At 52.6% G+C, this 24,292-nt stretch overlaps 10 protein-coding genes across 16 annotated transcripts; 5 read left to right on the plus strand and 5 right to left on the minus strand.

The window, feature by feature from the left end:
* Positions 1–421: 421 nt before the first annotated feature.
* H257_15842 (hypothetical protein) lies at positions 422–1,500 on the plus strand. Its single transcript, XM_009844085.1, has 2 exons — positions 422–1,051; positions 1,145–1,500. Exons 1-2 carry the CDS (start codon positions 450–452, stop codon positions 1,416–1,418), a joined length of 876 nt encoding a protein of 291 aa, XP_009842387.1. The 5' UTR covers positions 422–449; the 3' UTR covers positions 1,419–1,500.
* A 1,068-nt stretch (positions 1,501–2,568) lies between these two features.
* On the minus strand, positions 2,569–3,585 carry H257_15843 (hypothetical protein). Its single transcript, XM_009844086.1, has 2 exons — positions 3,197–3,585; positions 2,569–3,147 (listed from the first exon to the last, which is right to left on the minus strand). The coding sequence occupies exons 1-2, from the start codon at positions 3,554–3,556 to the stop codon at positions 2,629–2,631; spliced, it is 879 nt and encodes a 292-aa protein (XP_009842388.1). The 5' UTR covers positions 3,557–3,585; the 3' UTR covers positions 2,569–2,628.
* A 1,368-nt stretch (positions 3,586–4,953) lies between these two features.
* On the minus strand, positions 4,954–6,803 carry H257_15844 (hypothetical protein). Its single transcript, XM_009844087.1, has 2 exons — positions 5,895–6,803; positions 4,954–5,543 (listed from the first exon to the last, which is right to left on the minus strand). Exons 1-2 carry the CDS (start codon positions 6,783–6,785, stop codon positions 5,046–5,048), a joined length of 1,389 nt encoding a protein of 462 aa, XP_009842389.1. The 5' UTR covers positions 6,786–6,803; the 3' UTR covers positions 4,954–5,045.
* Positions 6,804–7,015: 212 nt separating this feature from the next.
* Positions 7,016–7,789, plus strand: H257_15845 (hypothetical protein). The gene has a single exon (XM_009844088.1). The coding sequence runs from the start codon at positions 7,032–7,034 to the stop codon at positions 7,767–7,769; it is 738 nt and encodes a 245-aa protein (XP_009842390.1). The 5' UTR covers positions 7,016–7,031; the 3' UTR covers positions 7,770–7,789.
* A 90-nt stretch (positions 7,790–7,879) lies between these two features.
* On the plus strand, positions 7,880–9,804 carry H257_15846 (hypothetical protein). 6 transcript variants are annotated; one of them, XM_009844089.1, is made up of 7 exons: positions 7,880–8,261; positions 8,323–8,371; positions 8,433–8,618; positions 8,674–8,971; positions 9,029–9,147; positions 9,216–9,619; positions 9,683–9,804. In XM_009844089.1, exons 1-6 carry the CDS (start codon positions 7,906–7,908, stop codon positions 9,225–9,227), a joined length of 1,020 nt encoding a protein of 339 aa, XP_009842391.1. In that variant the 5' UTR covers positions 7,880–7,905; the 3' UTR covers positions 9,228–9,619; positions 9,683–9,804. The 6 variants fall into 6 exon arrangements, with proteins under 6 accessions (XP_009842391.1, XP_009842396.1, XP_009842393.1 ...); XM_009844094.1 differs by having other exon boundaries at positions 9,237–9,619; XM_009844091.1 differs by having other exon boundaries at positions 7,880–8,371; positions 9,237–9,619.
* Positions 9,805–9,837: 33 nt separating this feature from the next.
* Positions 9,838–13,417, minus strand: H257_15847. 2 transcript variants are annotated; one of them, XM_009844096.1, is made up of 13 exons: positions 13,187–13,417; positions 12,950–13,123; positions 12,846–12,890; positions 12,723–12,788; positions 12,558–12,623; positions 12,152–12,490; positions 11,652–12,074; positions 11,530–11,583; positions 11,347–11,475; positions 10,876–11,289; positions 10,714–10,797; positions 10,544–10,655; positions 9,838–10,471 (listed from the first exon to the last, which is right to left on the minus strand). In XM_009844096.1, the coding sequence occupies exons 1-13, from the start codon at positions 13,400–13,402 to the stop codon at positions 10,029–10,031; spliced, it is 2,565 nt and encodes an 854-aa protein (XP_009842398.1). In that variant the 5' UTR covers positions 13,403–13,417; the 3' UTR covers positions 9,838–10,028. The 2 variants fall into 2 exon arrangements, with proteins under 2 accessions (XP_009842398.1, XP_009842397.1); XM_009844095.1 differs by having other exon boundaries at positions 10,714–10,833.
* Positions 13,418–13,963: 546 nt separating this feature from the next.
* Positions 13,964–19,273, minus strand: H257_15848 (hypothetical protein). Its single transcript, XM_009844097.1, has 9 exons — positions 17,986–19,273; positions 17,269–17,752; positions 17,106–17,225; positions 16,884–16,994; positions 15,936–16,574; positions 15,649–15,884; positions 15,425–15,583; positions 14,663–15,066; positions 13,964–14,598 (listed from the first exon to the last, which is right to left on the minus strand). Exons 1-9 carry the CDS (start codon positions 19,236–19,238, stop codon positions 14,009–14,011), a joined length of 3,996 nt encoding a protein of 1,331 aa, XP_009842399.1. The 5' UTR covers positions 19,239–19,273; the 3' UTR covers positions 13,964–14,008.
* An 867-nt stretch (positions 19,274–20,140) lies between these two features.
* Positions 20,141–20,791, plus strand: H257_15849 (AP-4 complex subunit sigma). Its single transcript, XM_009844098.1, has 2 exons — positions 20,141–20,518; positions 20,570–20,791. The coding sequence occupies exons 1-2, from the start codon at positions 20,207–20,209 to the stop codon at positions 20,690–20,692; spliced, it is 435 nt and encodes a 144-aa protein (XP_009842400.1). The 5' UTR covers positions 20,141–20,206; the 3' UTR covers positions 20,693–20,791.
* Positions 20,741–22,348, minus strand: H257_15850 (hypothetical protein; the record flags this gene model as incomplete). The annotated part of the gene is made up of 7 exons (XM_009844099.1): positions 20,741–20,901; positions 20,970–21,077; positions 21,127–21,165; positions 21,227–21,376; positions 21,490–21,852; positions 21,903–22,073; positions 22,154–22,348. 7 exons carry the CDS (start codon positions 22,346–22,348, stop codon positions 20,797–20,799), a joined length of 1,131 nt encoding a protein of 376 aa, XP_009842401.1. The 3' UTR covers positions 20,741–20,796.
* A 146-nt stretch (positions 22,349–22,494) lies between these two features.
* H257_15851 (hypothetical protein) lies at positions 22,495–24,134 on the plus strand. Its single transcript, XM_009844100.1, has 5 exons — positions 22,495–22,839; positions 22,901–22,946; positions 23,016–23,056; positions 23,257–23,343; positions 23,407–24,134. The coding sequence occupies exons 1-5, from the start codon at positions 22,511–22,513 to the stop codon at positions 24,020–24,022; spliced, it is 1,119 nt and encodes a 372-aa protein (XP_009842402.1). The 5' UTR covers positions 22,495–22,510; the 3' UTR covers positions 24,023–24,134.
* The last annotated feature ends 158 nt before the right edge of the window (positions 24,135–24,292 follow it).

A 24,292-nucleotide genomic window follows, 5' to 3' on the forward strand; every position in this document is an offset into this window, starting at 1 on the left:
AATGCTGCTTGTGTGAAAACACAAGTACTACAGTACTAATAATACCTGTATTATTAATAGTACCTACTATTATAAATACACGTAGTACGTACTATTAATAGTACGTGCTATTAATAGTAAGCCCAAACTATTAATACTACTAGGAGCCGAATCAATTACTTGGCTAGTGAGGACATTATCGGTAACTGTCCAGCTACGCCACCCAAGAACACAGTCGGGTCGTACAGTCCGCCCGATCCATTCACATATGATTCGCATGATAGTTCATATCATGACTTGATATGTTTGGTGCTTCCTTCGTGCAAACAGAAAGGCTTTGGAATGAACAGTACTGCATTCTGATTCGTGTGTCGTTGGCGGTTACGCACGTCGAACCCTGACGTTCTTGGCGGTTTCAAAAGCCAAGCACTTCAAAAATCGTTTTACCCATCACCATTCAACGAGATAGCATGGGCAACTCGAGTCGGTCGTCGTTGCGACAACATGGCAAAGTGATCCACCTGCGAGCACATGATGCCGGCGAGGACGTGGACCTGGACCTGCTGTCCGAGTATTCGTTTGGCCTTGCCATGGACCACGAAGTCCAGCACTACATGCCGCCGCAGTTGCCGCTGCTGCCCATGCTGACCAAGGCGCGCATCGACATTTGCACGCGAACGTGGGACAAAATTCGGACGGCGGGCACGGAAAAGATGAAGAGCTATGGCAAACCGGGCATCGTGCTGTTCTACGACGAGTTCTTCTACCGCCTCTTCCAGCGCGACTCGACGTTCCGGACCGTGTTTGCCAACGCCAAGGAGCGCGCAGAGGTGCTCATCAAGGCACTGATGTTCATGCTGAGCATGCGCGGCGACTCGCCCCAGAGCATCGCCAACATGCAGAACCGGTGCCGGTTCCTCGGCCACAAGCACCGCGGGTTCCCGCTCGTCCGGCCCCACCACTTTGCCACGTACACCATGACGGCCATCGAAGTCATGATGTACTGGATGGGCGACGAAGCGTCCGTTTCCGTGGCCGACGCGTGGAGCAACGTCGTGGGGTTTGTGTTGCGGTAGGTCCTACCATCATCATCATCCAAAGTTGTGGCTACTACGATACAGTTTGACAAAGATGATCGTGCCTCTTTAACCGCTCTTGAGCGCAGGTACTTGCTCGAGCCATACCTGTGCGACCGCACGGATCCGTACGAGTACTACCAGAACACGACCATCGCCGCGGTGCGAGAGATCACGGAGAGCTCCAACGGCGGCGGGTCCTCCGTGGCGAGCAGTGTCACATCCATGCATCGCCCTGACTCGAAAATGTCGTCGCTTCGAGACGCAGCCAAACCTGTCGTAGCGACGACGATACAACAAACGAGTGCGCAAGAGCAGGGTTCGCTCCGGAAACCGTCGCAAATGAGAACGGCGTTTACGTAGCCTCACTTGTATATGGGCTACAACCGTAGCCAGTGCCGTTTTGGTTGTATTGTCGTAAATAAATGACATGTGTATTCTAGTACTTAGGTAGTCGCATGCGATAGACTAATAGAGTGTGAAGGTAGTGCGAATCGTAGCACAAGGCCGACTATATACGTAAAGAGGTTGCGGTGCCAACTTGAACGAGCAAGCCTCGCCCCATCCAGCGTCGCAGTTCACCACATACAGTAACTCTACCGGTGGTACAATTACAGTACTGGTTGTTAGCGTCATTTGAATTCGCGTCGCGATAGTGTGGAAAACACTTCAGGTCCGTTCCTGTACTCCCATACACATGTCTTTGCTGGGATTCATCACAAGTAGCCAGGGCTACGCAATGTACGTGTACTAGGACCATAGAAGCTTAGGGCATCCCCACCGGTGCGACTGTATAATCTGTAAAATACCGTTTTACAGATCCTGTATTTTGATTTTCGTCAAACCCAGCGGTAAAACTGTAAAACATCCGAATAATATTTTTATCCGGAAATGAACGCCTGGTGCGCACGGGCAGGACAACGATGATGACATGGATCACAAGCTTGGGAGATTCTTGGCTTTCATCAGTCTTCTGCGCGCCCTAAAGGCTCTATTGCCAACCGCCAGCCAAACCTACCACGAGATAGCGAGGCTGCGCATGCTCGGATTTACCTACTACTTTGGTCCCAATCCAATCTTCGGCGAAGCCAAGTTTCGCCGTCGTTTTCGAATGGCCAGACCGCTATTTGAACGAATCATGGACGGTGTGGTGATGCGTGATGAGTACTACCCTTGGACGCATCTTGAGAGATGTTGATCCATGACCGGACAAGCTGGCAGTCTTCGTCGGTCGTGAGTTGGAGCCACGGATGGTCTTGGCTGATTCCATTTCTGAACCAACTGATGATTAACTCCAAAACGCACATGATTGGACAAAATTATCCATTGATAGCATGTTATTGGCTAATTCGTCAAAACTGTATTTTACAGTCGCGACTGTAAATCTGGCCGATTTGCCGTCTCGCGGTAAAATTTTACAGTTTCCTGTATTTTACAGTCGCCCGGTGGGGTTGTCAAAACTGTAAATAATCCGGATAGAACTGTAAATAGTGTTTACAGTCGCACCGGTGGGGATGCTCTTACAACAACAACGCTGCATTGGAGAATTTCGGACAAACGTCGTATTCTGTCTTTACAATAACAGGAGAACTTCATCCGCCGAAATCCCAGCTTGTACCAAAGCATGTCTAGCTTTGGCATGGGCGAGCTTGGCCTGCACCTCGGCGACGCTGGCCTCGAGCTCGAGGACTCGTCGGGTGACCTTGGCCTCGTCGTCCAGGCGCATGTTGGTGATCTCCTGCATGCGCATCCGTCGACTGTCCATCTCCCACCGATGCTCGCGGTCCTGGCGCTTCAACTCGTCCTTCTCTCGCTCCACTTCGGTCGGCAACGGTCGGTAGTCGTCGTCGTCGTCGTCATCGACGTCCGCCATGTCCTCTCCTTCCAGAGGACGTTTCACCGGTGTGAACTTGGGAAGTTTTGGAAACCGATGCACGTCATTGCCCAGCACGCCGCTCTCAAGCGCCTTCTTGAGACTGTACACGCGGCTGGTGGACACTTCCGTGGCGAACGCGGTCCTGAGATGGTCTTGGAGCTGCGACGCCGTGGCATTCACGTAGTCGATGTCAGCAGCGAGCACGCTTTGCGCCAGCTAAAAACAAGGGTCAAACGATGATGATGGAGGAAGGCAGCTAGCCAACCGTCTTGGTGCACAGCATCGAGTTTCGGGCATTCTTGGGCAGTTTCTGCACTCCCAACGCGTGGTTGTGTGTGAAATTGGACTTGGTCAGTTTCACCTGGCCCGACTTGGTCAACTTGCCACGCACGAAGAAGGGGCACTCCGGGAACGACTTGCACAAGTAGCTCAATGTGGATCCGGAGTGGCGCTGCCGCACCTGAAAGCGATGCTGCACCGCCAACTGCATGATACTGTCGGCCATGTCGCCCTTGCTGTCGAGCAAATTCGTTGGACACGCCAGCCCACTCGACGTTCGCACCGCAAGCCCAAGGGACTCTGCGGTGTCCAGAAAGCGCTCAAACTCAGCATCGGGCGCCGCCATCACGTTGTGCTATAATGACCGGTTATTCGGATAACTGCCTCTTTTTATCACTGTACTAATATCCGGATAGCTCACGGGACTGATCCAGTACGTAACGTTAGAGCCTGTTTTGCCTCGGCATCCTGTTTAGCATACCGGTAGATGATCCATATATACAGTACTGTATACTTCTCGATTTATGCGTGTCATGCTTGCGCAGGGGCCAACGTTAGGCTAAGTGCTACGTAGTACAGTACTTCATCTTCTCTGAATCGTTCCAGTTCTTAGGATGTCATTCATACTACAGTACTGTATGTCTGGTCCCGAGTTCGATCCCACGAATACACTGTACTCAAATACGAGTACTACATGTATTTTAATAACATGTTTGTACCATTTTTTTCAACGTTTTGCCATTTTCCCGGAATGTATCCGTTGCTTAATCTAATTGGTGCAAAAGAACGAATGCTATCTCCTCTTTGATTGGCCAGTTCAAGAAGTTTAATACCCCAACACATCGTTGAGATATGGCTCGCCAAGTGCGCCATGCCATTTTTTTCAGCATAAACCGACCCGCCAGTCAGTCAAAATCGTTGTTATCACGTGCACTCGAAGCTTAAAGTCCTTATCTGGTGTCTTAACACTTCTTAACACTGCTGAGGAGCTTGGTACGTTTGCTTTGTAGTCTTGAGGACTGATGCAAGGTCTGGCGACGATGATTGTTGCAGCATGCACAAAATCCTCCAGGAGAATGCTATATAGAAACTTTGAGTGCGCATACCACTAGATTGTATAGCACTATAGTGCATTCATTGACGGCATACCCGTATCTTGAGTCTAGGCGCATCCACAGCGCTCGCATTGCCTCAGCATGCGGCGACCACCGTCGTTGGCCTATTTTGGGGTATAAACATTGGATAATTAATATATATTTCCTAATATTATCGAGTTAAAGAGGAATAATCAGAAATATTTCGAAAATACATACTTTAATCAAGTCTAAAACATGGTACAAACATTACGGACCAGAGTAGTAGTATTCTTCGGTAATATTACTACTACGTAGTATTAAAATAGTAATATTACCGTTAATAGTATTAACTTACTGACTTGACTCTTATCCGTATATAATATCCGGAGGCAGTTGGGACCTTTAACCTCCACATTAATTGTACGTTAAATAATAAAACCTCCACACTTCGATTTGGCCAGTTGGAAGTTTTTAGATAACGTGCACCATCCTATTAATAGTACTGTAGTACTGAATAGTAATAGTACTAACGTTACTACGTAGTACATGTATATATGCTTCGGAAGTAGTACTGTACGTAAAGCGAGCGATCTCATCGCAGCGACCGGTACCTGTAGTGTGATTGTCCACACTGTACATATGTATGTACGTAGTAGTACAAGTACATCGCATGAACAGAAACACTTTCCACCACTTCGTGGCAACTTACGACTATGCTCACGCCAACCCACCAACACGACCATCATACTGTCTGTCCATTTACTGGTCCAACGCTAGAGCCGCGTCAATCTCGTCTGCCGAGAGTCCGAGGGCAGTGAGTTCATGTCTGGCTTTGGCCAGGGCTACTTTGAGCGCCATCTCCGCCTCCCGGAGCTTGGCTCCTTGCGACCGCTGCACGAGGCGCGCCTCCATTTCTTCGCGCAGGTGGGCCTGCTCCTCCATGGCGAGTTTTCGCCGGTCCATGGCCCATCGGTGGTGCATCTCCTGGCGCATCACGCGGATGTCGTCCGTGGACGGCGGCGTTGGGTTGGCCGCCAGCGTCGCGCGCACGCGCTCCAGAGCCCCGCGCATGGCGGCGTCCATCTGGCGGAACTTGATCGCGTGTTTTTCAATGTCGGGGCTCTCCAGTTCGCGCCGGACGGTCGTGGATCGCGTGGGTCCGATGGGTACGCCAAATGTGGCGATGCAGTGGTTTCGGAACTCGGCATGCGTCGCGCGAAACCAGTCCATACCGGACGCGGCAATGCTGTGTGCAATCTATACAAGTATTGGGCTTGTCATCCACAATTGCGCCATTTTCGTTGAAACGTCGCTACCAAATCGAGGAACGAACTATGATTGGCTAAAATGAATAAAGTGTGTGCCGTATGATTGGCTAAACCGAATGAATGTTCAAAATCGTTTTGTATAAGATTTCGCAGGTCCGACAACCAACCACCCGAACTCTAAAGGATGATAAACAAATATGCCCAATGCAACCAACCCAACACATGAAAAACGACCCAAAAGCGATGAAAAAAGGATGAAAAAAGCTGAAAACGCATGACAAACCAACTAAAAACACACATGAAAAACAAGCGACCAACAGGATCTGTGACGTGGTCGTACGATGGCCGAGTTGAGCGTAGTGTTTTTGCCCGTCGCGGGCTGGCCCAGCACCCCAAACGGGTGGTTGTGGGGGAACACGCACAATCGCTCCGACATTTTGCAAGTGCCGGATGGCCGCACGTTGACAGACAGCGTGAACGGGCAGTCTTCCACCGACTTGCACGAGTACTGGAACGTGCCGTCGCGGTGCTTTAGCTGGAAGCCGACCTTGACGGCGAGAAACATGATGCGCGCGAGCAGGTCTTCCTTGTTGTCGAACACCTTGGACACGGGCTGGACCGAGGTGGGGCCAGAGCGTTTGCATAGACCCAGCGCCCTCGCCGTGGCAAAGTACTCGGCTTCCGACAACACGGGCGGGGGCGACGGGGTTGCGAGCGTAGGGTGGGTGCTGTGGTCGTCGTGGTCGTGGTCGTCGTGCGCCGCCACAGAGATCCGACGGGGAGGAAGAGGCGGTTCGATTTCGCCCCACTGGAAACTTGCCGTCGTGAACCCCAGCGGATGGTTGTGCCGGAAGCAATTCAGTCGCCGCGACATGCGCGTAATGCCGGTGGACTTGCTAATGTTGACCGTGATGAGAAACGGGCAATTCGAAGACGACTTGCACGTGTACACACGTGTTGTACCGCCCGTTGTTCCCGTCTTGAATTGGAATCCCGTCGCATGTGCAAACCCCGACACGCGCTCCGTGAGGTCGGTGTCGCTCGGGAATGGCGTTTGCGCCGAGCTGAGCGCCATGCCCGTTTGCTTCATGATCCCGTATGTCTTGGCAACCTCAAAGTACTCTTCCTCCGTCGAGATTCCGCTCATGGCCAAGGGCATGCGTCCATCTGGCGGCGGCAATTCCACCGCCGCCGCCGCCGCATGGTGGTCATCGATGTCTTGGGCATTCATGTGATGTCGATGGGCGGGATTTTATCATAATTAAATGTCGTGTAGATTATATTATAATATTCAAGCCGGAATCATTATCTTGGGTTTATTATAAAAAAACGTGATAAATAATTTTGTTACGACGTGTCTTTGTCATTTATAATACCCCGCTCTTACACGGACCAATCACATCGCTGGATTTCAAACTTTTCCGGATCACCCTCTTGGGTATCCAGCGCATTCTCAATTGTGCAAGTTGGGGCGAAGATGGACGAGGCCAAGGCAGTTGCCGAGGTCGCAAAGGAGCCGAGCGTCGCTCCCAAGCGAAGCCGCGGGCCACCTAAGAACGAAGACATCTGGCAGCACTTTACCAAGCTTAAGGATGCAGGCAAGTATCACAATTACTGGTACGTCGAGTGCAAGTGCTGTCGAGCAGCGTTCGTCGAAAATGCCGCTGGCACCAACGAGGGCGACATTCCAGCGCCATCTCCGATTGTGTCGCGTATTCACGACATGCGTCGTCACTTGAGCAATTGCGCGTATGTCAGTGACTACGTACCAGACGATAACACAAGTCCACGGCCGACCAAGTTGCTGAAAACCAAGGACGACAAGAAATCGGTCAAATCCAGTACCAAGGGGGGCAGCGGGAGCACCAGCAGCAGTAGCAACAATGCCATCGTAGACAAGGAAGACAAAGAGCTACTTCGCCGCGACATGGAGCATCGATGGGACATGGAACGTCGGCGTATGGCCCTCGAAGAGCACAAGAACGCGCGGATCGATCAGAAATTGGCGCGCCAGGAGGAAGAAGCGCAAATCCATCGGCGACTTCTCCTGGCCAAGGCGCAGGAAGCGGAGCTGCAACTGAAAGTGGCGTACGCGAAAGCCCGTCACGAGCTGCTGCAGGCTGGAATGACCCCTGAACACGTCGACCACGCCCTGTTGACCCGACCTGCCAGCCCGAGTAGCACACAATCCCCACATCCCGACCACATTGTGTAATATATACCACAACTCCAAACTGTCATGTCGTCTTAATGTATCAGGTCTCAGCCGAATGTCATCGCCGTGGTTACTGAGGTTGGCCATCTATTAATAGCCACATCCATACATTGCAATCGGTGGATAGGCTAGCTATATGACGACAACGACGGACACTCCCGTGCCGTCAAAGGCGACTGCATCTTCGTCTTCTCCGACAGTCAAGACTGTGAAAGCGTACACTCCTCAGCTAGCGCACTTGACGGGCTGTCCGCTTCGGGAGTCGATGATCCACTTTCTAGGCAACTTGCGGTCACTCGACTCATGGAAAAAGGAAGAGGAGGAGCTGGCGCCGCAGCTGGCCCACCTCGACCTGACCAACTCGCCGTTCGTGAAGAGCCCCATGAGTCGGTCCAGTGACATCCCTCGGCTGCTCGAGTTCATGGCCGAGTCGGCCGTGCAAATGAACTTTCTCATCCGGCTGCCATCCATCGAGCGGTGCCTTGCGGAATGGTAACCATGACGACGGAGATGCTCGCTCTCTCAACTACATTCGATCCTTTCGTTGTCGCAGGTGGCAGGTCATCGCCCCCGGCACCGCCACCCTCGTAACCCCTCCCATGGTTCGTCCAACGAACTCCATGACCAAACTGAACTGTAGTTATTGGCTGGTTGGTTGGGTAGCTCACGACGTTGTACACGGGGCTGGCGTCGGTGATGTTGGAGGCGCGGACTCCCAACTTGCAACAAAGTGGGGTGAAGATCCTCATGCGGTGCAAATGGTGTAAATGGGACAAATGGGTGGCGACGGCCGACCCGCCGCTCACCGAGACGGACGTGCATCAGCTCGTGTTCCAGCTCGGGTACATGGTACGATATTCCATGTCGATGTCTTGTGGTCTTCTGGACGGATGTATATGAGTAGTGCGTGCAGTCGGACCTGCTCCACGACTACACGGCGTTCTTCCGCACGACGCTGCACAAGCTGACAGTGTACTTGGACAAGCACGGCGGCGCGTCGAAAGCGAGCATCTCGGAACGAAGAACCAGCCGCCTCCAGCGCTTGGAGTCCCGGCGACGGCAGTCCAATTCGATTGTGCTCCATCCTGTGGGTAATGGCGGATCGAGCTCGTCATTATTGTCGTCGGCATCGGATCATCCATCGGCCAACAGCCGTGGAAGTGGCGACAACGACAGCAGTCCCCTCAGTCGAATGTCCAGTGGTACTACATCGACTAGTGCTTGCACTTTGGTGCTTGTTTAAATCGAATGGCTGGCAGGCCTCGTGGTGCCGAAAATGATCCCCATGACCATCACCCAGTTCCAACATCTGCGCACCAACCACGTGTCGTCGCAGGTGCTGGTCGCCGACTTGGGGCTGCTCCTGCCTCAGTTTCAGGTACCCCTCCCTTCAGAACACTCTCGCATGAACAGATGACGCACTTGGCGTGTGTAAACGTACGTTAGCCCCTCATATGAATAACGTAGAATAAGTTCCACGTCGTGGAGACCATGGCGAATTCGATCCAGCCCCTTGAGTACGCCCCGCCCCTGCGTATTCATGCTGTCCCTTGGATGAACCCCAAGGCGAGCTATAACCCACCCCCGGCAGACCACCAGGACCCCTCCGCCCTTGACGCGAGTCAGTTGGGTAGTGGCACGACGCTGGGTGACATCGAACGCCTCGTAAACCACTGCACGCGAGCCATGCACCGGTCAAGCCTGCGACTTGATGGAAACGCACGAACGAATCAACAACAAGGACGCAACGACGACGAGCTCTTAAGACGTAGCATGTCCAACCCATCGTTGCGACAGCGGCTACAGCAGCAGCAGCAGCGAGGGGGAGCCCTGACGTGAGCACTGCAGTGGTATACTATTTATTGCTTTACCCCCAACGCCACGATGGCTTGGGTTTGAGTTTACGCACGTAGATGAAAACACGAAGGCACTACATTCTGTTCGTTCAGATAGCCCCCATGTGAAATATACCACTCACGACGTAGCTAGCGAGGCCAGTCCTGCGAGTACTGTAATGGTAGTAGCTGCGTCTGGATAGGTATATTGGTATCTCTTAGAGTAACATATCATCATAGCGACGGCAGCATCACCATCACCGCCCTGGATTCGCGACAACGTGTTGAGAATATAATTACTTCAGCTGCATCCTTAGAGAGTCATACACTTGTACGGAGAAGCGTCAGATATATATGAGCGTCGTTTGGCGTGGGTATTTCGTTGTGTTCTGGCCATGGATTGCCATGTTCATCGCGGTAATCTCTACACTAGATCAGGAAACAGTTGGTGCAGGAGCCGCTGGATGGCGGCGGCGTGGCCGGCGCGGGTGTTGCGAAACTTGACTTGGTGCTGCAGCCCATCCACTTGGAGTGTGTTGGCGGCGACGTCGTGGGCGATGGCCCATCGGTTCGCGGGCACGTGCAGGTCGGCGATTTCCACGGCATCCAGAGCAATGTCCCTGACAAGCGGGATCCACGCGGGGGTCGCCAGTACGTTTGCGACCACATGGTGCGTCGGCGCGCGCACCTCGACCGCCACGGCCTGGGTCTGCACTTCCAGCATGGTGGGCAGCTGCAGCGCGTGTTCGAGAAAGGCCTTGGCGCGGTCTTTCTTGGTGGTGGGGGGCTTCACGACGGAGTGCAAGGGTTTACAAAAGAAAGTCTTGTGCCGACCAGTGGCGATCTCCTCAAGCGATAAACTCGAGTCTATCGATAAGTGTGCATTGATTAGCATGGGGGTCGATCGAAGAATGCAACAATTTAAAGGCGAGTTCTCACCATGGAGCTTGGACGACAGCGTTCGCTGGAATTTAATGACTGCACATGGACTCAGGCTGGCTTTGATGGCGCCAGTCATGAGTTTGCCTTTCCAGGCATATTCCGATGCAATCTGGAAGGATATTCAACCAACTGTATCTACAACATTAGAGACGTGTATGTATACATACATTTGATGGATCGTAGCGAAGCCCTGCGTACAAACAGCCGTCATTGGGGTCTGAGATGCAGTCGACCACCACGAGGCAGTCGTGCTTTAATAGTAATAGTAATTGCAATTTTAGTACATACTAGACATCCATCAAAACAAAAAGGGGGGGGGGTATACGCACCGAATCGGGGGCCCCAACAATCGACGCTGTGACACTTCCAAGGCGGACCTCCAAGAGCACAAACAGCAGGGGGGACGCCGCCACCGCCGCGCAGCCGCGAAGAAACTCGCAGTTGAACTCCCATTCCTTCTTCCTCGGGGCATGGGCTGCATCCACATGTCGAAATGCAAACCGAATGTGCCCAATGTCTACGTGCACCATGGGTTTCGACTGGTACTTTTGTACTACGTCCGTCATGACATCAGTCTTGTGCGATGACTGAGCAGACGCCGCCACCGCAGCAGCCGACGGTGCCAGGGGCATGAGGTGTTTCGTGGACTTGTCAAAGAGCACGGCCTCCACATCGACGAGGTTCCACGCGCTCTCATCCTTTAGAAACGAGTGCACACGACCGAGGCGCTCCAGACTTCCGCGCTATGACATCCGCATAGTTTAGCAACTATTCAAGCAACGTGGTGAGCTGTAGCATACTCGCACGACCGACGAGCTGCTGCCGCGAGAAAGGTCGGACAATGCTTGCTTGGCATTGCGCTTGACAAACTCTTGGCGAATGATGCGGTCCACTAGGGCTCGGCAGTACAACTGCCTGTCCGGCGTCAGCTACAATTCGCTCGTCACGTGCTGACTCATCATGATGTTGTCCGAGTCACGTACTTGGTACATCAAATCTGACAGGTGCCACAGCTCCGCACGACTCAGAGGTTCATACTACGTGATGGGAGGACGAGCCAACCAACGTGTTTACCAGCTACATAGGGCCAACTAGAACAGGTTACCGTGGGGAGGACAGGGGGGAGCGACGGGTTGCCTTGTTTGTGCTGCACGAGCAGGTCTCGCACGACGTATTCGACGTAGGTCGAGCCCATTTTGCGCTTGTACAGGTCCGTGTACTTCAAGATGAGTTTACTGAGCCATAGCACATTGTCTTGGCCATCGCGACGCTTCGGAAATACATCTTGGAGGACGCACCGCACCGCGTACTTCCACATGGCGCGAGCGGGGAACGGTGCCCGAATGGGGGATGTCGATGCCGACGTTGGCTCGACCGGTTGGATATGGGGGAGGACGTTGAACGAGACAATCACGAGGGGCGCCGGATCGACGTCCGCCCGGACAACCTGCGTCGGACGCAGCTTCCGGTACCGTGTATACCGTTCATGCGTGTCCAAGTGCTGCAAAAGCCGTCCGAGTACGTCGATCTACGTCGTGGGCCAGTTTAGCTCGCAAGTGGTTAATGGCATTCTGTTTGTCCTTAGGGACAACAGGTGATATGTACCTGCTGGGGGTCTAGTCCCACGTTGAGTTGGTTGACGTGAAGGTCGACGGCGCGCGTTTTGAGTTTTCTTGTGACGTGGCACTCTTCCAAGTCGACTTTGACTTTGATGTCTGTAGGTACAAGTACGGCCACATGGACTTCGGCGGGCCACTGGCGATGAAACAGCGCTTTCCACTGGTCCGGACTTCGTTGCGTCGTTGGAATCCGAGAGGTGTACACTTGCAACCCATCGATTGCCACCACTTTCGACATGCCTTCGGTGAGCACGGGGACTTGAGGCGGCAAGGCGCGGCGACAGAGGATGGCGGATGCTACGTCTGTCGAGAACACGGATAGTTTCTACAATCGTAGCTTTACGACACAAAGCGTTGAACATTGGAGCCGTCATAAGCGATAGAGAACATACTGGCATGATGAAACCCACTACATCCGTGGTCGCGGCATCGCTGCCACCACTGCCATCTGCATCTATCTATGACCACCCAAAACGTAGTTCCGTGAATGGACAGGGCACCAGACTTGGCTTATGGAGAGAGCGACTCATCAAGGGGTGGTATTGTTTCGATCTAACCTCGACGCGGCATTGGGTGTTTTCCACTTGTATCGTCATGTTGTGCAGCGCCGCAGTCACTCGTTTCTAATCAAGTCTCCCCAACATAAAAATCATATACCATCGTAGGACAGTTGGGCTAACCTTGATCCAGGTTTTGGTCGACTCGTTCTTTTGTGGCCCTTTGCCCTAGTACGATAGTAACGCAAGTTGTGTACTAACGTTGATAGTGCAGCACGCATCCATGCCTCAATGTGGTATCGGTTCCACAGCCGATGCAGCAACGCCACAGCCAACTCGTGCGCGTACCGCAGCTGGAGTTCGTCCGTCCAGTCGATGTGCTGGTTGGCTCCAAACACAAACAGCGAGTCGCTGATCGTGCAGCGCAGGGCCGACCCCGACGTCATGACCCCCCAGAAGCCCTGCATGGACACATGTCCTACATGGTCAAGGACTCGCTTGGCGGATGACTACGAGGATTGCACCTCGATGCGGATGTGGCCAATGTACGCGACTTTGAGAGTGAACGGCAGCGGGAGGGCGTTGAACACATCGGACTTGACGAATGAATCCTGGAGGCGGAAGTGGCTGTCTTGGAACAGATCGCCCAGCGCCGAAAACTCAAACTTGTCGTCCGACACGTCGACAAACAGTTCGTCTAGAATGTGCCGAATGCGGTCAAACAGAATCTTCTTGGTCATCTCGTCAAGAATCACGTGAATGGTGGGGTGGCGGTTTCACTGTCGGTTTCACTTTCTGGTGCGCACCAACCGTTAAAAAATTTCATCCAATGAAGTAAAAGTCATATTTAGGCCAATGAGCATCCTTGAATACTTTTCACGGTAGCTGGTTATTGCTTGGAAGTACCAGTTTCGATCAGATTTCACTGATGTTTTGTCATAGGTACAGTATACTGAAGGGGGGTACAGACGGTAGTACTACTATTAATAGTAACGTTACACAATGAAAAAGAGTGAAATTTCGTGTTGTGGCGTGGTTTCTCGTTGGAATTTAAATCGATTTGATTGGCTACTTCAGTTTAGCTCAAAATTATTAACCAATCAAAACCTTCTCAATGAAATTCAACCAATCAGATCGATTGTGGATCGGTTTGATCGGCGCGATTCGATTGCACCCCCTCCCCAAATTTGTATCAAATCGACAATACATAACTTCCAGTACTTCGTAGCATGGAGAGTCGCATTCCATCCAATGATCAGTACTTCGAAGTGATGCTGGCACATTTCCTTTTACCCACATGAACCACTACCACATCTCGATGGCTTTTGTCTTGATTAAATATGGGATTACATTCTATGGGGTGGTGGGGGGGGGGGTGCAAGTGGGTGGTATGGGGGTTGCGGGAGTTGTTGGTGTGGGGTATATGGAAGCTGTTGGTGGAGTTGGTGCGGAGGGGGGTTGTGTTGCGGATGAGGCGATTGGTGGCTTTCACGACCCCCACGTCCGCCAAATCGCCCTCGTCCACGGCCTCCTCGTCCGCCGCCTCCCCTTCCGCCCCCGCGTCGATTCGCGGGGGAGACTCGGCCTCCGCCATGAGTCCCACCCTGAAAACTATGATGATTGCGATGCACTGGACCACCTCCTCGTCCGCCCGGATGATGCCGAGGGTTGTTGTGGGGGATCACGACCCCGCGAGGGGGGCCGGGCGGCGCAGGTACGAGTGTAAACAGATTTTCCTGGGGGTTTGGTACGTTCACAAGACACCCCGTACCCCGCGCATGGTCCAGCAAGGCGGCCCACGGCGTCGAGTTTTGCAGCGCGGCTTCGCTCCCCAGCACATAACACGCAAACTTGGCGCGGGTAAGTGCCACGTTCATGCGGCGAATGTCGTTGAGAAACCCAACGCCTTTGCGCGGGTCCGAGCGCACGGTCGACACTAGCCACATCACGTTCAGTCTGTATCGCAGCAAATGTCTCTATACACAGTGTCACACACGTACGAATGATAATGTCCTTTTCGCGGCCTTGGTACCCGTCCACCGTGTTGATTTCCACGTCGTGGTGAAACTCGCCATTGCATGCGACGGTGAACGCGCGCTTGAGCTCATCCATTTGCGCGGCGTACGGCGTAATCACGCCGACTTTGCCGCGGATGGCATCGGGCGGACAAGAGTTGCGCAGGGTCAGGTACAAGTTGACGGCTAGCTTGACCTCCATCGGGTTGGTCCGGGACATGCTGCTCATGGCTTCGCGGGAACTGACCAAGTTCCAAAACACCAGCGGCTTGAATGCCGGCGCGAGGCCGTGGTACATTTTGGCATATGTTGGTTGGCGGACGTTATCTCCATCTTGCAGCAGCCCGCCGTAGAAGTACTGCCGCGGGAACGCCGAAATCGTCGGGTGGCTACATGAATATATAAGATTATAATCGTTGATTCGAAATTCGAGTAGGGTGCTCCCTACACCCAATCGGCAGACGATCGATATATCGACCAATCAAAACCCAGATCACGAATCAAGTACCCAATCAAATTCACTGTTCAACAAACTCAACGTCGAATTAGTGTATGACTTCATTTAGTGTGATACCATGTTTACATACTTTTACATACTTCGAAGTACAAACGTCAGTCCAAACAAAGAATGGATCGATAGATTTTGGTGAATCAGCACAAAACGTCCACATTTGGGGTAAAATGGACAATAGTGTTAATCACAACACATTCAAGCAAAATACCACAAGAGTACTAACTACTACGTACGATCGATACTGGGTCCGCAGCATGTGCACGGGGTGGCCGCAGCTCTCGAGGCGCTCAAACAGACTCCGTTCGTACAGCGACTGCGCCGACGTGCGCGAAAACACTGTCGCAGACAGCTGCTGCGGGTCGCCCACCAGCACACATTGGCGGCTTCCAAACCTAACGACAAGAGCAGTAGTTTTACAGTCATGCGTGTCGAGATACGATAGATAGATGGTTCGTACCGCATGGGAATGATCGTGGACAGCTCGACGGCTTGCGCAGCTTCGTCAATAACGAGAATATCGTAGCGACTTGAGTCGTCCAGCGCCCGATGGCCCGCCGAGCTGAGCGTGGTAAAGACAATGTGCGCCGACTCTAGGAACGACGACTCGAGCGTGTCCTGGGTCTCTTTTACCACGCGTCCGTGCGCTTCCATCGACCGGCGGACCATGGCATACCGCTGCAATTCGAGCTTGAGCTACACATTCCAGTTTCAATATATATATATAAAAACACTCTATATCGATACCGAGTGAAAGCGTTCGAGGCACAAGTTGATGCGTTGGGCCATGTCTTTGTACGGCTTGTACGCGTTGTAGTCTATAATCACTGGCTCGTGTGACGGTGGAAGTCGAGGGATGGCGGTGACGATGTCGTCGGATGGGGGGGGAGGGGGCGGCTCAATGTCGCTGCACTCGCCGTCCTCCGCGGAACCCGCCGCCAGGTCCACGGGCACCAACGGCTCGTCCACGTCTTCCTCGTCGCCATCTTGGTGCATTTCGGCGGCGGCGGCGGCGGTAGCTCCATTGGCGAACGGCTCGTCGACCTCGTCAGACTCGTCGCCACATTCCACCGGCACAAATGGCTCGTCCATCTCGTCTTCATCCAAATCGTCATCGCCGACGTGCACAGTCACCTCGTCGCAGGAAAACGGCACGTGCGCAGCGTCGTCGTCCTCCGAGTCGGATCGGTAGACCGCCAACGCCGCCGGAGTCGCGTCGGGTGGTGCGGCGGCGCTGTGGTGGTCTACGATGGGAGGAGGAGCCACGTCGTCGACGACGATGGCGACTGCCGCCGCGTGCGTCTTGTTTGCATCGTCCACAAGGTCGTGGATCCACTTAATAATAGCTCGAAATTCATTGCGCAGCACCACAGCATCGTTTTGAACCTAAGTAGTAGACGAAACAAATAGTAGGTCAAGGTGGTTGGATGGGCATTCAAAAGTCGTGAAATAGAGATGCATGATATTGTGCTATTTCGAGTGAAATTTCATTGTGTTTCTCGTTAGAATTTAAATCGATTTGATTGGCTACTTCAGATGAGCTCAAAATGATGAACCAATCAAAACCCATTTATCAATGAAATTCAACCAATCAGATCGACTGTGGATCGATTTGGTCGGCGCGATTCGATCCCCAAATTTGTATATCAAATCGACAATATATCAATATTATAACGACGTTTGGTTGGTACATACCACGGACAGTTCATGCTGGAGCTGCCGACATCGCATTTCCACCGCTTCCTGGGGCTGCGAACACAACGACTCGACCATCCCTTCCAACACAACGCTCTTGACATTTACGTTCTAGTCATCCAAACACATATATTATATATATATATATATATATACATGAGTTGTAACTTCGTTGTCCATCGATATCCATCACACAGTCTCATGCGTTCCCGTCAGTCTTACCGCGCCTCGACCCACACGAATGATGTTGGGAAAGTACTGCCGCCCTTCTCCGTCGCAGAACCCTTCCTCCATGATCTTGGCCACAATGTTGTCAACAGCAATGTTAGATGGCGCCGCCACCTACCCATTGTGTTATCAAGAGGCCAGTGAGCGACGTTCGTACGAGAATATGTGGCTTTTCGTCGCCAATAGCCGCCCACGCCTTGGACGTTTCATGGTCTGGCCGTCGCGCCACGTCCAGCACAGCGTTGTAGTACCGGTTGTACTCTCTCAAATGGAGCGAGTTGAGCAGCCCCTTGAGTGTCGTGGTCTTGCCCGTGCCCGGGGGTCCCTTGATCAATGTGAACCCGTGGGACGTGGCAGCCGCCGCGATCGCCTCTTGCTGCGACTCGTTGAACGTCTTGCGCAGCCATTGCACGTACGCCATGCCGAGGCTATCCAGCTTTGTGGACGGCGGCTGCGCTTTGCCAGACAAGAGCAGCGGCATGAGCTTGTACTCGCGGCACTGGCACAGCGCGCGAAACTCGCGAAAACTCGTCACGAGGTTGTTGAGCTTAAATACAAAGAGGGGCGGCGCCGCGTCTTTGTGACCCCCGCCCGACAGCTCGCGCCATTTCTTGGACGTTACGACCACCACCAGCCCTTCCCTAAGTAGTAAGAGGCAACATTAGTGTCTAGTATATGCAGTTTGGACCAGCACGACATGCCACAGCCATCCCGTTTGGCTGGGGGGAAGGGGGGAATGGGGGGGTATGTAGTAAGACTAGTTAGTAGGTATATATATAGTAAGACTAGTTAGTAGGTATATATATATATAGCCATCCCGTTTGGCTGGGGGGAAGGGGGGGGTATGTAGTAAGACTAGTTAGTAGGTATATACCTGGACGACCGCTGCGAGTCGACAATGCCCAAGATGCCACACGATGTCGTCAAGAGCATGTCGTCTGGCTTGGACGGTCCTCGCATGCGCCGGGTCAGGTACGTGTTGTCGGGTGTCAGTAGCACCAGGTCGTCCTTTCGAATGTCGTCCAGTTGAAGCAGTTGCTTCTTGGTCGGATTGGCGCCGCGGTTAATGAGTACTGACACCTTGATCGTCGACACGCCCACCGTCGCGAGCACGTTGGTGCGGGTCGTGACGGGAAGCGCGGGCGGGAGGTCGGACGAGAGGCCGTTGATGGATTGCGCGTGGACTTCCTGGACTGCCAGCGGTTTCCACACGTCAAAGTAGTGCTCAAACGACTCAAACGTGCTCGGCACAACGTCGTCGCAGCAGTTTTTGTCCGGTTGTTTGGCGGTGGCCGAAGGATGGGCGTCTTGTACGAGCGCGGCGCCAACGTCCCAGTCCATGATGTCTTCGTAGAACTGGCTGAGGGCGTTCGACGAGCTCATAACAGGCCGAAGCAACTGCGCTTGGCGTTGGCGATTCGGCCGCTTGTGTAACGCCAGCGGCTTCGTCGTCTGAGACACAGTGCTGCCGGCCCAGCCAATGCCGCCAGATACGACGACTTGCGAGGTTGCATTCGATGGCGGAGCGAGAGGAAGCTGTGACTTGGTATGCTGTGACCGCTTCAAGATGGATTTCGGCTTCTTCAGCAACACTTCGTCTTCGTCTGATGAGTCCGTGTAGATGGGCAACGCAACCTTCACGTTGGTCGACGAGGGTTGGTCGGTGGCACGAGGTCCAACGGCGCGGCGCTGCCTTGGATCCTTTGGGTTCTTCTCTTGTCTGGGAATGGTGAGCTCGCTCTTGACAGGAGCTTGACGACGTTGCCGTGGGTCTTTTGGGTTGCTCGACATTGTCACGTCGGTACGTTCGCGCCGTTTCGCGGCGGCCGTGATGTCGTTTGATATGGTGCCGTCTTGCATTGCGTTGAGCGATCGTTTTCTCGTAAGGTTGCCAGATCGAGGTTTCGTGTGTGAAGGCCTCAGGTCATCTTCGTCGTCCTCGCCTCCCGACGACACGGACGACTCGTCCTCGTCGTCTGGGTGCCACTCTACCTCGTCATTGTCCTCCTCCTCGTCGTCAGCGTTTACTCCGAGTCCTAGCGCCGCGCGGCGAGCGTTCTGAAGATGCTGCAGTTGCTGCGACCGCGACGACGCGCTTTTCTCCGACTGGCGCGCAGATTTGCGCATGTTACGCGGCGGATACTTGGACAACTACCTACGGCACGTGAAAAACGAAAATGACCCCAGAATATCGCATCGTTTGGAACACCACCAAGTACACTTTTGATTTAATTTCCCATAATTCGAACGTCACCATTTATTATATTATCGTTTCACAATAAGGGGAGATATTTTTATGCAATAAACTGGTTGGACACCAATTCCGTTTCCGGAATCGACAATAAGCTTAACAATTAGAAATACCGAGTCTGTAGATATTTGTGTCGTATGGATATATATATTTATATCGTTATACCTTGAAGTATTCCAATAACGTAAAAGTCCAATTTAAGGTGCTCGATCCAATTTAAGGTGCAAGCGAATTAGCCAATCAATTCCTACAATTAACCTAACCGCCCAATAAATATGCAAATGGATATACAAAGACTAAGCTTAAAGTGGTGCATCTTAAATTGGACCGCTTATGATAATGAATTATAACAGGAATCATATCGCATTCATAACTCCCAAATAGGCCTGGATTTTGGCTTCATGTAACATATTGTAGAATTATAATCCAATACCTACGAGTCGAGTTACATGCCTTCCACGGCAGCGTCTCGGAAAAAGTGTTCTTAAATTGGACTTTTACGTTATATTGCACCAAACATGTAGCTCCAGTTTGCACGTAGTAGTCGTCGTACTTGACGCCTCGATTACATGTAGTGCGTGCTGGGAGTGGTATATATAATATTTCTTCAAAGCAACTGATAATATATATAAATATATATATTTGATTGGAATGATTTTATATGAATGGAAAATTCGATTTGGCAAAAAACAATTCCATACAAAAAGCAAGTTGTTTCATTCATCGAAAATAGAAATGTAATGACTGTGTTTGAGTATACCATTTCTTTTTTTGGCATCTATCTCGAGTGTGTGCACTGTGGCGTCGTCAAAGCAGAAGTTAGTAGTGCCAGCGAAGAGAAGATATGATCAAGTTCGTGCTCATGGTGAACAAGCAAGGCCAGACGCGACTAGCGCAGTACTACGACTTCCTTCCCATTGCGGAACGCGTGGCGCTCGAAGCAGAGATCATCCGCAAGTGCTTGGGTCGCAACGAAAACCAATGCTCGTTCGTCGAGTACCGCGGGTACAAGGTCATCTACCGCCGATACGCGTCGCTATTTTTCATCGTGGGGGTGAACAACGACGACTCGGACAACGAGCTGGGTGTCCTCGAGTTCATCCATGCGCTGGTCGAGACCATGGACAAGTACTTTGAAAGCGTGTGCGAGTTGGATGTACGTTCGTGCCCTTCCGTGGTTCCCTCCCTCATCGCCATGTCTATGTAGATCATGTTCAACTTGGAAAAGGCGCACTTTATCCTGGACGAGATGATCATGAACGGACAGATCGTCGAGACGAACAAGCTGTCGATCCTCAAGCCCATCCATCTCATGGAGAAGTCGTCGTGAGTTCCCCGAGAGCCCATTCCAAAGCACATCGTAATCCAATATCGTCATGTGTGCGTGATAAATATTATCGTCATGTCAAGAAGGGGGAACGAACTACTCTATAGTTACTCTATCAAGTGGTAGAACAGCAAGTACCCCGTGGCAGTATTGGTCCTATCTTCAGTGTTTCCGCGGCCAACACAATGCTCTAACATGTCATCGTCCACCATCTACACACACCGATGCATGCACGACATGAACAGATGCTGGAGGCATTGTTGCTCTAGTTGTACTGTACCTGCACAGATTCGTCGTCAAAGCACACCCACGTGTCTTGACATCGGATCATGCTCACGTAGTGCCCGTGGTCGGTGCCGTTGCCAATGTGAATCACCACCCCAAACAACTACAAACACTGTCACAGCCAACACTCTAGTAGTAGTGCTATGGAGTACCTGGTACCGTTTCGACGAGTCCAGCGACGCCGCTTCCGTCTGTCGTAGCCATAGATATATATCAACCAACCATACCAGATCAACGGCGCGGGCGACGTACGAGTACACTGGGCAGCTTCAACTCGGCCGGAAACAAGATGCGATGGAACAGTTTCTCAAACGACTGGGTCTCCTCCATGTACTTGAACCGCTTGAGATGCACCGCCAGCACATGCGGAATGCGCTTTACATGCATGCGCTTCTGGGCATTCTATATACAAGTGCCATGTCTGAGGTACTTGGCATTAGGTACTTTGGCATTAGGTACTTAGGTACTACGGGATTGAGTATTTGTGTATATGTACTTGCGTATTACTGACGTACCTGAAGGCCATCGCAGGTGTCGCAAAAGAACTTGTCGTTGCCGGCCAACGTCTCGGTAGCTCCAAACTTTTTGAGGCACGAGGTGAGCGACGTGTGGGGGTCGATCTCGACGCTCAGGTCCAGGAACGATTCGTCACGACATGTGATGGTGCCGCACCCGAGGCATTTCGTTTCGTTGGTGAGGATGCCCTCGAAAATCTCATGCACCCACGTCTTGTACGGAGACGGCGAAGCTGAAGATGGAGATGTGGGCGACGGCGGCACCGACGACTGTGGCGACGACAGTCCTGCGGCAGCCTTCAGCTCACTCTCCACTTGATCACACATGGCGTTGAGCACGTAGTTGAGAAACTCGTGGGCGTCCTATGAACGACGATGAACATGGTCGAATGGTGGGCGAGGGCAGTGTGTACTTGGTGCATGGGCCCACGGAACATTTCGTTGTCGCGCTGCAGCCTGGTCACAAACGTCTTGGGCGTGACGTACCCCACGGCCTTCTTCTGCATCGAGATCTTGTGAAACAGCTCGGCCATGCAATCGAGCAACGACTTGTCCTTGACGTCGAGCTTCTTCTTCGCGAGGCCCTGGAACCAAGATGAGCCAACGAAGCATAAGACATTGCCATGGCGATGGATACGAGCGGTGATAGAAGAAAAAAACCTACATTGTGCTGGACATGTGTGAGCAAGTGCGTTCGGAACGGGAGGCAAAAGTAGAGCACTTGAAGGATCGAGTTGCAGTAGCACGTGTTGCCAAAGTTCTCCAGCCCAAAAAACTTCTCGTTCTCTGGAAGCAGCGACAGCGAAATCCCCATGTTGCCATGACCACCTCCTAGACTGCCAGAGATGCCATTTCCCATGCCAGCAATCAACAGAGCGGTAATTGCCGCCAAGCTTCGAAAATGACGAAACCAATCTTGGTGACCCAAACACATACCACCGGATACGGACAAGCTTTCCGGATAATGTGGCCGTCGACCACCTTTTGGCGTGGACAAAAATATTCATTTCACCAGCGAAGAATGCGGCTGTCCGAGTGCATGTGCGTGTTTGCCCTGTGTGGCTGGTGCGTTTACATCTTGAGCTACTTCATCACGAGCACCAACGTGGACATCGTGCGCTCCTTGGAGAAGAAGTCCAAGTCCAAGGCGCTGGCGGCCCAACTGCATGACCCGCCGAAACTGGGCTCGCACCAGCATCCAACCTCGTTGGGGTTTGTCGTGATGGGAGACTTTGGCACGGGTACGAAGCTGCAGGCTCAAGTAGCCGCATCCCTTGGTGACTTTGTCGAGGTCACGCAGCCCCGCGCATCGTTTGTGCTGTCGACCGGCGACCAAATATACGACCACGGGTAGGAGTAGTTCCCCTCGTCGACTTTTCAAATCGTCCACGCTCATGGGACCCCAACGTAGACTCATATCTGCCGACGACCCAATCCTCATCTCCAAGTTTGAAAAGGTAGCACTGCCACCACGTACACACATTTCGTTCATGGCTACTGCATATTATGACCTTCACATGGCGCAGATCTACAAGCATCCAGCTTTGCAACTGCCTTGGTACATCAGGTACTGTAAATCCAGTGCCGTCCTACACTAATGATTATTTAACGGCTCACTGATTGGCTAAAATTGGCATTTCCAACTCCAAGTGTTTTGGCTCGCCCTTCTGTGGGCTGTTATCCCCAATGAGACTATATAGCTCCATCAACTGCAAACCAAGTCCCTTTGCGCAGCTATACTTATGCATGGTGCACACTTCTCCGTAGCATTGGCAACCACGATTGCGAAGGTAGCATCGATGCCATGCTGGGGTACGCGAAACGCACCAAGACGCTATGGCGCTTTCCGCAGCGGTAAACTCGCATGTCGTACGTCGTTCTGTGGCGCAAATGTCCTTAGCTCGAGAGAGTGTGTAGCTACTACCACATGGACCACCGGATTGACAATTCCACGATCGTGCGGTTTGTCGTGCTGGACGCGTGCGACCTCGTGTGTGGCCAAGAAGCCCCTGAGTTTAAGGACTTTCGATGCACACCCAACATGGACGCGCAGACGTCCATCGCATCTCGACGCCGGCAGTACGAATGGATGGAGAACGTCCTCAGCATGCCACCGCCCAAGGCACTCGGACGCGATGACGACGACGTGTCACGCATGTGGACCGTGGTCGTGGGTCACTGGGGCGTGTACAGCTTTGCCGGCAACGGCGACACCCCCGAGCTCATCTCGAACCTCGTGCCATTGCTAGAGAAGTACAAAGTGCACGCGTACTTCAACGGCCACGACCATGCCATGCAGCATGTGCGCAAAGGCAACATCCAGTACTTCACCAGCGGCGCCGGCGGGTACGTGCTCCACGACCTCAAGCCCCAGGCCCGCGCCCGCCCGGAACTGGTCCACGTGGACATGACCAACGGCTTCATGTGGGTGCAGGTCTCCCACGACACATTCCGCGTCCAGTTTGTCGATGGCGCGACCACTGAAATTCTGTACACGACCGACGTGCCGTTTAGTCATCCACAATCGTTATAAAGATACATGTCCAAGTGGAAGGGTCCATAAAGGTGTTAGCGATCGCTGCACTTGACATGCGAGTACTGTATTGTTGCACGGAGGACAATCGATTTGCAGTGGATGTGCGATGGGTTGGACGCTGCAGAAACTTGTGAGATTTCTACTGGCCCAGCGTCCTGGCTCGCGTTGCGACTCAAACTGCGCATCACCTAACGACCGCAATAGCTCATCATATCTGTTTGAACCATCAAAGCCCTAGGTAGACACCGCCATGGAACGATGGCGGCA

The sequence above is a fragment of the Aphanomyces astaci genome (genome assembly GCF_000520075.1).
Source record: "Aphanomyces astaci strain APO3 unplaced genomic scaffold supercont1.76, whole genome shotgun sequence".
In the NCBI taxonomy this organism is placed as follows: Eukaryota; Oomycota; class Saprolegniomycetes; order Saprolegniales; family Verrucalvaceae; genus Aphanomyces; species Aphanomyces astaci.

Bases quoted from the DNA above. Each gene is read 5' to 3' on its own strand.
- H257_15842 (XM_009844085.1), top strand. From the start codon at position 450: ATGGGCAACTCGAGTCGGTCGTCGTTGCGACAACATGGCAAAGTGATC. The intron at 1,052-1,144 runs GTAGGTCCTACC...TCTTGAGCGCAG, and splicing joins GTCGTGGGGTTTGTGTTGCG to GTACTTGCTCGAGCCATACC.
- H257_15843 (XM_009844086.1), bottom strand. From the start codon at position 3,556: ATGGCGGCGCCCGATGCTGAGTTTGAGCGCTTTCTGGACACCGCAGAG. The intron at 3,148-3,196 runs GTTGGCTAGCTG...CCTTGTTTTTAG, and splicing joins CGATGCTGTGCACCAAGACG to CTGGCGCAAAGCGTGCTCGC.
- H257_15844 (XM_009844087.1), bottom strand. From the start codon at position 6,785: ATGAATGCCCAAGACATCGATGACCACCATGCGGCGGCGGCGGCGGTG. The intron at 5,544-5,894 runs GTACGACCACGT...ATACTTGTATAG, and splicing joins CTACGCTCAACTCGGCCATC to ATTGCACACAGCATTGCCGC.
- H257_15845 (XM_009844088.1), top strand. From the start codon at position 7,032: ATGGACGAGGCCAAGGCAGTTGCCGAGGTCGCAAAGGAGCCGAGCGTC.
- H257_15846 (XM_009844092.1), top strand. From the start codon at position 7,906: ATGACGACAACGACGGACACTCCCGTGCCGTCAAAGGCGACTGCATCT. The intron at 8,619-8,673 runs GTACGATATTCC...GTATATGAGTAG, and splicing joins TGTTCCAGCTCGGGTACATG to TGCGTGCAGTCGGACCTGCT. The intron at 9,148-9,236 runs GTACCCCTCCCT...TGAATAACGTAG, and splicing joins TGCTCCTGCCTCAGTTTCAG to AATAAGTTCCACGTCGTGGA.
- H257_15847 (XM_009844095.1), bottom strand. From the start codon at position 13,402: ATGACCAAGAAGATTCTGTTTGACCGCATTCGGCACATTCTAGACGAA. The intron at 12,491-12,557 runs GTATGTTCTCTA...CTACGATTGTAG, and splicing joins TAGTGGGTTTCATCATGCCA to AAACTATCCGTGTTCTCGAC. The intron at 10,472-10,543 runs GTGAGAACTCGC...ACTTATCGATAG, and splicing joins GCTGTCGTCCAAGCTCCATG to ACTCGAGTTTATCGCTTGAG.
- H257_15848 (XM_009844097.1), bottom strand. From the start codon at position 19,238: ATGCGCAAATCTGCGCGCCAGTCGGAGAAAAGCGCGTCGTCGCGGTCG. The intron at 15,885-15,935 runs GTATCGATATAG...TGGAATGTGTAG, and splicing joins GCCTCGAACGCTTTCACTCG to CTCAAGCTCGAATTGCAGCG. The intron at 14,599-14,662 runs GTACGTGTGTGA...TGATGTGGCTAG, and splicing joins CGAAAAGGACATTATCATTC to TGTCGACCGTGCGCTCGGAC.
- H257_15849 (XM_009844098.1), top strand. From the start codon at position 20,207: ATGATCAAGTTCGTGCTCATGGTGAACAAGCAAGGCCAGACGCGACTA. The intron at 20,519-20,569 runs GTACGTTCGTGC...ATGTCTATGTAG, and splicing joins AAAGCGTGTGCGAGTTGGAT to ATCATGTTCAACTTGGAAAA.
- H257_15851 (XM_009844100.1), top strand. From the start codon at position 22,511: ATGCGGCTGTCCGAGTGCATGTGCGTGTTTGCCCTGTGTGGCTGGTGC. The intron at 22,840-22,900 runs GTAGGAGTAGTT...ACCCCAACGTAG, and splicing joins GACCAAATATACGACCACGG to ACTCATATCTGCCGACGACC. The intron at 23,344-23,406 runs GTAAACTCGCAT...GAGAGTGTGTAG, and splicing joins CTATGGCGCTTTCCGCAGCG to CTACTACCACATGGACCACC.